The following is a 9,338-nucleotide window of genomic DNA, read 5'->3' as shown; positions in this document are numbered from 1 at the left end:
GCTTGAGACCCCCAATGCGTGCGTGTGTTACCCTGTTAAAACTCAGGATGTCTTTTGACTTCCTGCTTTGAAACTTTTTTAGTCATAAACACAAACACAACCAGATGCGTCTCAGCCGGACACACACACATTCACACACGTTACATAACTTTAGTTGTCATACATCCTTTTCTTTTTTTGCTCTGCATGCAGTCTGTGTTTTTACAGTCTGTCTTAAAAATGATATTGTTTATTTATAAATATCATACAGCCACAGAAAGAAATTAAGAAGCCATCCAAATGTTCAAGTTATTAGCATTTCTAGATGCATTGTGTTCGTTTCAGTCTGGTGTCTGTTGAATTTAAACAAAATCAAACCTCAGGAGTGACATAAAGTCTTCCAATGTGAAGGACTGACACCATGACAAGACACACTTGTTTATCTTTTTTTAATTTCATGTATAAATATGAGTGTTGCATTGCTTAAAAGTCAATCTGAACTTGTTTTCTTTTCAGCACTTGAGGTCTGAAAAAATACAGGGCATCTTTTCTGTCATTTTCACATGTTTCTCCGGTTTTCATTTTCTGCAAATAAATGCAAATAGATACAATATTTTTTAGTGGTGGGCATAGATTAATTTTTTTAATCTAGATTAATCTAGATTAATTCCAAGATTAATCTAGATTAATCTAGATTAAAATGGCTCATTTGAATTCTGCCGAAGGCATTCAGAATATGTGTGCTACCCAAATAATGACTAAAAGTAAGTCTTTGAGAACGGGTTTCTCAAGCCAGGTGGCGCATTAGACCAGGGGCTCATCTCCGGTTTCCAAAATGCATCACAAACTGCTTGAGAAAGCTGTTCTACTATGATAATTTGTGATGAAAATTAAATTATGTTCAATAAGATGTACTTGTGTTACTTCCGAAATAGCTAAGGGATGATTTCCGTTTAGGTGGTACTTGAGACTGGAAGAGCTCCTACAGTACATTTACATTTAGTCATTTAGCAGATGCTTTTATCCAAAGCAACTTACAAAGAGTGAGGGAGCAACAAGCGATATGTCATACAGGACCCATAATACATTTGATCTCAATACAAAGTTACTGGTTTCAACTAAAGCTAGACCACTACCTGTTGAGAGAAAGTGTTTTTTTTAAACCAATTCCGCATTGCACAAGGTGCAAACAACCTTAGTCTTGTCGATGTTTCTATTGGGAAGCTTCTTAAAAATTTATATTCCCTGAAGCAAACCCGGCGGCTTCATAGCTGCATCCATGTTAGCACGTCACGTTTGATGTGGTAATTTCACAGTAACGTTATGTTGTGTTCAGACCAAACGCGAATGGCGTGTCAAGCGCGAGTGATTTATATGTTAATGCAAAGAGCCAATAGACCTACTTGCGGCGCGAATCGCGCGAATTAAGCCCTGGTTATGAGATGATGAGGCGGCTTCTGCTTCCGCGAATGACGAAAAAATCTTGTTCTCGCCCCGTACAGTGCAGTTAAGCTGGTATACATCCGCGCTAAAATATCAAGGTGAAAGTCATCATAGCTTGCGTAGTATAGACCCAGCTGCCAACCCAACTTTGAGAATAGATTAACGGCGACATTTTTTTTATCGCGCGATAATAGTCTCACTGCGTTAACGGCGTTAACGCCGTTAACGGCCCACCACTAATATTTTTATTTGAAATTTGGTAGAAAATTTGTTAGTACTTCACTAAATGAAACAAAAATGACCATTTTACCTAAACACATATCCATAAAAAGTAACTTACAGAAAAACTAAAAATAGTATTGAAATGATCTCAAATGGAAATATTGTTTAAATGAGTGCTGAGAAAAGCTCCTAATTCAAACATCATTTATTATTACACTTTGAGGAAACCTATCCATTTAGCTTCAGAGGACTGAGAAGTATGTTTTAATAATACATTTTATGATTTGCATAATAAGCTTCAGTACAAGTAAGTCCATAGTAATGTAAGAACCGTAAAATCTTAGAACTCTGAAGAAAGGCATCCTTCCAGGCTCAGCAAAAAAAGCATGATGTGAACAGAAGAGCCAGTCAGTACAGTGAAATGACTAAAACAGGATTGTAGACGCTTTCAGCGAGAGAGAGAGAGAGAGAGAGAGAGAGAGAGAGAGGGGTTATTGAGGGCGGGGGATGTTGGGGGGTGGATGAAAAATGGGTCACGTCGTCGTACATGCTAACAGAAAGCCAGCGCTATGGCAACCTGACAGCAGCAGAAGATCCGTGAGCAGATGAAACTGGAACAGAATGCTAATGAGTCTGGAGACGAGAGAATTTCTCTCTCGCTCTTCTGATGACTACACAGATGTCATTGTGATCGTCTGAAAGAGACAGACATGTTATAAATCGCTAAATAAGAACATTTTTAAAGCAACTGTGTAGTCGCTTCAGTGGGGATTTATTTTCCGAACAAAACAAACACACACTGAATTCACCCGCAGTTATGCGCTTTTCACATTTGGCTTAAAAGATGTAGAAAACTCTCTGATATGAGTGTGAAATGAATGTTTTCATTTTCATAAATAGTACGTTATTAAAATATTGCAAATCTGTATTGCTTAAAGGCTTTAATCTGAAAAGCAGCCGTTTTGTGTTGTCTACTCTACGCACACACGTACAGCTATGTTTCATGTACAGCTGCAGATAAGTATCATACAGAATCTCTCTAAAGTATAAATGCTTATTTGTTTCTATCATTACACTATTGACCCAATAATATCAATGAAATGTTTTTTTAAATACTAGCATGAATTAATTACATTTATTTTTATTTCTAGGTTTTATATAAAGAAAAGATCCAGGATGATGTATCCCTCTGTACATAACATAAAAATGAGAGTAAAGCAAGTAAAGGTGTGAGAAATGTGTGTGTGTGCGAGAGAGATAGATAGATTGAGAGAGAGAGAGAGAAAGAGAGAGAGAGAGAGAGAGAGACAGAGAGAGAGAGAGAGAGAGAGAGAGAGACAGAGAGCTGATCATTAAACTGCACTTGGCACACTGACCCACTACTGCAGCTCCCCTCTCTCTCTGTTTCTCTGTCTCTCTCTCTCTCTCTCTCTCTCTCTCTCTCAGTCTCTCAATTTCAATATAAGTGTACTTTATTGACCGGACAAAATTTATATTTGCAGCTGGGCTGCGTACAAAAAGAAAGACAATTATATAAATAAATTAGAATAAAATAAAGAGTGTGATGTATAGTGCAACTTATTCTGAGTTGTGTTGAGATGACAGTGTGGTGCTGTGGCAGCCATATTTGTCTGTGTCTGCCCGTCTCTATGGTGAGTTAATATCCACTGAGTCTGTATCTTGTCAATGTGGCTTTTAGTTTTTTATCTTTCACTGTGTACAGATAGTCTGCCCTACTGGATTCTCTCTTTAGGGTCAAATAACATTGCATTTTACTTTGTTGTTTTGTTGGAGTGTCCCAATGAGTGATATTGTTTCATTTATGTTGTAATTTGGTTGAGTCTGATTTTGGCAGTATTGCTGTGGTTGAGAGCGTCAGTATTTTCTCACTTCTCTCTCTCTCTCTCTCTCTCTCTCTCTCTCTCTCACTCTTCTGTGCATTCAGCCATTTAAATCCAATACCATTTAACAACACTTTTGACCTTTGACTTTTATTTGGGAGGTCCTCTCTAAGCTGACCCCTTTAACTTTGTAGAATTATTTAAATTTATGACATTTACACCCTTGCATATGCTTCATACAAAGTGCATTCAAGTTTAAAAAATCAGGTTTTCCGTTCCCTGGGAATTGAAACTAATGCTCTACCAAATGAGCGACACCAAACACCATTTTTCGCTTTTTCTGTGGAAACGTATTTTATCTTGTGCATAGCTTCAATGTAATTCTGCCTGGATTTTGTTGACATTGTAATGTAGGTGTTTTCCTCATCTCTTCTGAGGAACGCTGAGCTCTTTCTGAAGGATTTTGTTCCTCTCCCTGCTCTTTTACCCCATCCACCCACGAGGTTGTGGTGTCACAGTTGGGGGTGAATTATCCATGGGCCCTGGGGCTCATTTCCCTGCGTGAAGACCATCGTGTGGTGAATGACAACAGAGATCTTTGGGTGGCGAAACACATTCCACACATACCGAGGGGGGGGGGGGCTGGGGGTTTGGACTAGATGTCATCTTTATCTCATTGGGCGGGGCATTAGAAATGTGTGTAGTTTGGCTCATATGCTGATAAATTAAACCAATACTGCCGAACAAAAATAGGATAATTATTGTTGAAGCACTTAAGTCTTATATGTGTCTCAAATGTTTCTCCTGAGAAAAAAAGAGTAAACGATCTTACAGATATCTCCATTAGAGGTTCAAAAGAGATCTCAACAATGTCAGCTCAGATTTGTCAAGTCAACAATCAAACGTCAATATTATTTAATATCTCAGTATAAACTCATTTGAACTCATGTTCATGAACATTTCTCATCCAATTGATTCAAAATCCACATTATTTGTCTTCTCCAATCCACATTCATTTTACACATCCATTCTTTTCAGTGATTTCAACAATTACAGTCTTATTTAATTCTGTTCTTTATTCTCTTAAGCAACTTTTAGAGAAATGTGTGAGATTAAGTTAATCCTAAAATGAAACAACTGAGAACTCCATCAATTCTCCTGAGCTACGAAAGCTTTCTGCATCTAGGTGTCAGATTCAAGTTTTTTATTTATCAATTGATTTTAAATTTGATGTTATTAAATGAGTTTAAAAAACAGAGTGTAATGGCTCAAAGTAAAACAAAAGAACTTTTCCCACATGCACTAAAGGATACATAAAATCCATTGTTTAAACGTATTGATGTTTCTGATGTGGTTCACCCAACAAAAATGATGTCACTTCCTGGAAGGTGATGTCATTTGGGAACCTGTTAGTTCAAGACATGTTACAAAACTCTAGCAACGTAGAAACGTGATACGGAGGCCAGGAAAACCTTTCAATTTCCACTTAAATCATATTCTCAAGAAAGCATGTTTTGTTTGAACCATTTTGAAAGAAGAACTAACATTGAATATTTTGTTGAAGAAGTTTCTCAGGGGACATGGAAAAAAGCCACAAAGTATTAAAATGACATAAAATTCTCCGCTCTGTGATCTTACACCCTTTTCATCTTCGAGCTCGGCCGTTTATGAGGAATTCAACAGTTCCTCAACATATACATCCATTAAGACGTCTATGAAATGTAGCGCAGGAAAAATCAAAACTCAATGAAATGGATAACAATAATAAACTCACAACCCCAGCCTTAAAGCTGTAGAGCTGAAGATACATTATAACTGAGTGTGTAGCGCTATGGCTGAATGGGGGAGATGAAATCCAGCCCTCTGGTGCAGATTGGGCGGCTTAGCTCATGGGTGGAGTCAAGCTCACAAATACTCACACTTGTAGCTGTGAAACTCTTAGTTTGCTCACCCCGCAGAGGCGTGTGGATTTACTGCCTGAAAGCAGCCTTTATTTCTGCCTGCTAAGCATTTTGAGGGAAAACAGACCAGGAATCATCACATTTTCTGAGGAACTCTCAGGTTTTTCTGCAGTTCTTCTCATTTTGATCTCTTCGAAGACACACAGGAATAATGGGTGCTCAGTTGTCTAAAGGTGAAGCTACGGTGGACGGAAACGCCGTGGCTGAGAAAGCCAATGGTCAGGTGAGGATCCATTTAGATGTGCCCTCTGGCTGGCAAGATCTTTCTACTCTGATCAACCACCCTTTAATAATCAGGTTTATCTCACTATTCATTGACAAGTCTTTTGTTGGCAGTTTTACTGCTTTTGCATTTGGTTCCATTCATTTCTAAAGGATTGGGCTTTGTCTAATTTTCTGGGTTCGGGGTAAAATAATAGATTTGTATATAAGGCAAAGTACTCCATGAGAACATTTATTCTCAAGTCGTTTTAGATGGTTTAGGTAGTTGCCACAATGACTGTGGTTGTGAGTTGGCGCTGAAACTGGCAGTAACACGATTGGGGAACAAAAGGTTTCAAAGCTGCATGCAAATGATGCACCGCGCTTCTGCTGATCTGCAAACAAAGCAATGCATGCATGTGTATGTGTGTGTGTGTGTGTGTGTGTGTGTTTGAATGCCCATTCCTTTGGTGCTTCATTAATAACCATTCTGAAAAAAAAAAAACTCTAAACCATATGTGCACTAACCCCTCCCAAATCTCACCATTTTCATTTTAAAGCACAAAATAATGTATTTTACATCATTTGTTTTAGAAGACTATGTCACAATTGGCCGTGAATCAAAACTGGTGTCTGGATTTTATGAGATGACCCGCTTGTATGGTTCTCTAAATGCTGAAAAGGGAAGCGTGATTTTGGAGGAAGAGTTGCTTTTAAATGCCGTTGTGAGATCGATGTCCCGTTTTCCTTTGTTCATGTGGTTTTCTATGCTACGCGTTCTAGTTGGTGGATCCACAGCGCCCCCTTGTGCATGCATTAAGTACTCGCTTCATCCTTTAGTTTAATGCAAATTCGCCGTTTGGACGTTTAGTATATTTACAATTATTATATCTATGAATCAGGAAATTTCACTTTTATTCCAGTCATCCGGGCGATGCCTATTTATCATAACGTTTGGTTGCATGTTGCATAATGGTGTAAAATATGTGGACATTAATATTATTAATTCAGTTTAGCTATACGTTGGCTAACAGGCTGTATTAGGTGTCGTCTATTAATTGTAGTTTTTTATTCTGTCCGTGAATGTGTCATTTTACATTTTTAGGTCTGTGTTGATCCATTTTATGTTTTATTGAAAGCTTACCTACTTTCTTTTATGTTTAGGAAAACGGCCATGTAAAGATCAACGGCGATGTTTCCGGCAAGCCGGAGGGAGACGAAGTGGCAGCGGACGGCAACGGTACCGCGGAGGTTGTCAAGGAGACGGAGGCGGGAGATGCCATCGAAGCGGCGCCCGCCACTGATGGAGACGCCGCCAAACCCGAAGGCGAAGAGGCCAAAGAAACCAAAAAGAAGAAGAGGTTCTCCCTGAAGAACTCCTTCAAATTCAAGGGCATTTCCCTGAAGAAGAACAAGAAACGTGAGGAGGGAGCCGAGAACGCTGCCACGCCCGTTGCCGAAGAGAAAGCAGAAGACAAGCCCGAGGAGAACGGCGAGGCTGCCACAGAAACCAAAGAGGAGCCAGCTGAGAATACCGAGACCAATGAGACGCCAGCACCCGAGGCAGAGGCGGAGCCAAAGGCAGAAGACCCCGCCCAGGAGGCGGAAGCCGCGCCCACAGAGGAGACCCCTAAATCTGAGGAGCCCCCTAAACCTGAGGAGCCCACAAAATCTGAGGAGACCCCTGACACCGCCGAGACCACGCCCACCACTGCTTCAGACCCCGAGCCGGCCACGGAGTGACCACGCTTTTGAGTGGCAACCGGACTGTTTTTCTTTTTCGTTTTGTCTTTTTGAGATTGAAATATATAAATATATATATAAAATATATATAAATATATGAGACTTGAGCCACAGTGGTAAAGTTCCAGCAATACTACCGTGAAACAGAGTTCTTTAAATGCACCACATTTGCTGATACCTAGTTCATGACTTGTCTGGTTTTGTTCCTGACCCGTGTCGGAGAGGAGAGCTCTGTGGTGTCGCTCTGTAAGAACTGGGATGGAAATGTTCTGTGTGTGGATTACAACAACCAATGGACTTTCGGCAGAAAAGCAACGTTTGGAAGAGTGTGGCTGGCTCTTCGCAGTTTTCAGTCTTTTTTCGTTTAAACGTTATCTGATTTTCAGGGCTGATGAGTGAAATTGAGACAAATCGTCATTTCAAGATTTGGTGAAATGACAATGTGAAGCCTCTAAAAGGGGTTTTGTTTTCTTTTCTTACATAGCTCTACATTCCAATTTTGTTAGCCCTGAAAACTGTCAGGAGTGGATAGCTTTTAGTCTTTTAGTCAGTTTATAATGATGTTTTTACAGTTTTAATCGGATCAGAGAGGTCGGTCGCATACATGTACACATCTCAACGTCTACGACAAAGGGGAATTAAACCACTGCTTTTTTCAAATATATATTTTTGTTCGGTTCTGTCTCTGTACATACATTTTCTGACTCTTTATTTTGCTAACATTTCCAGATGTTATTAAAAAGATGTTGTAATTTTAGGCCAAATAAATGTTTGACCCTCTCTTTGGTTTCATGACTGCAGCCCTGTTTTTTTTCTGGGATCTACGGATTAAGTATTTCAATCAATAATTTAACACGGTAATTATCATCCTTTAGACATCGTTTGACATAATATAACACTGGTTGTCATTGCTGATGTTCTATTATCTTTAAGCTTCAAGATCTCTAAAATTCAGATAAAAATAACAAATGGTCCAGTTTGATGAATCGGAGGAATCTGATCATGCAGTTCTGTGATGAAAAACACAGCCAAGAACCTCATGTCCTGTGCATTATGTTGACACAAAACTGTGTCTCATCTTCCCTGCCCTGTCCAATAAAAATCATAAAAGGATTGGACAGCAGTATTATTGATAGGTTTCAAGGGTTCACTTATGTAATAAGTGCACTGTAAGTCGCTTTGGATAAAAGCGTCTGCCAAATGACTAAATGTAAATGTAAGGGTTGCATTTCCTCATGAACGGATTTAAAAAGGTACTATATTCAGGAATAAAACAAACAGATCATGAAAGCAATTTCATGATGATCAGCAATTCACAGTTAAACTTTTGGCTGCTACTGTAGTTTTGTTCGGTTGTCGACAACAAATTTTGTTACCGTCTGCACCTAAATGAAGACACAAAATTTCAGATTCCTACATTTACATTTAGGCATTTAGCAGACGCTTTTATCCAAAGCGACTTATAGGTGGGACCTAGACCTAAAGGAGGAAGAATGAGGCATAGGTGCAGGTAAGACAATGTGATGTGGATTCATGTTGAAAAACACTTATTTTAATAGCAAATTGCGTCACTTTATTTACTAAATTTGACAAATCTAAACAAAACACACAACGATATATGTATTACCGTATAGTTCTGCTACAACAAAAAAAAACACATTAAACTATGTTTCGGTGCAACCAAATGTGTAATTATAAATTAAAAAATCGTAGTGTTTAGTGTGAATTGTTTTGACCAGGTTTAAAAACAAGAACCCAGGTTTAAAAGCAGTAATAATAATGTAATCGTAATGCAAAGTCAAGTACTTACATTTCAAATTACATAGTGTGGCGAACAGCGCCATCTGCTGGACCAGATAAGTCAACCTACTAGAGACCACCGCATAGGCATACTAAATACCCACACTCGGGGTCACTTGTATACTTTTGTGACGTATTTCCTGTATTT

At 38.9% G+C, this 9,338-nt stretch overlaps 1 protein-coding gene across 1 annotated transcript; it reads left to right on the top strand.

Moving 5' to 3' along the window:
• Positions 1-5,423: 5,423 nt before the first annotated feature.
• On the top strand, positions 5,424-8,170 carry marcksl1a (MARCKS-like 1a). Its single transcript, XM_056760749.1, has 2 exons — positions 5,424-5,669; positions 6,812-8,170. Exons 1-2 carry the CDS (start codon positions 5,598-5,600, stop codon positions 7,388-7,390), a joined length of 651 nt encoding a protein of 216 aa, XP_056616727.1. The 5' UTR covers positions 5,424-5,597; the 3' UTR covers positions 7,391-8,170.
• The last annotated feature ends 1,168 nt before the right edge of the window (positions 8,171-9,338 follow it).

Source organism: Triplophysa dalaica, chromosome 11 (assembly GCF_015846415.1).
Source record: "Triplophysa dalaica isolate WHDGS20190420 chromosome 11, ASM1584641v1, whole genome shotgun sequence".
Taxonomy (NCBI): domain Eukaryota; kingdom Metazoa; phylum Chordata; class Actinopteri; order Cypriniformes; family Nemacheilidae; genus Triplophysa; species Triplophysa dalaica.
The sequence above is the reverse complement of the archived record's forward strand: the minus strand, read 5'-3'. Positions and strand labels throughout refer to the sequence as shown.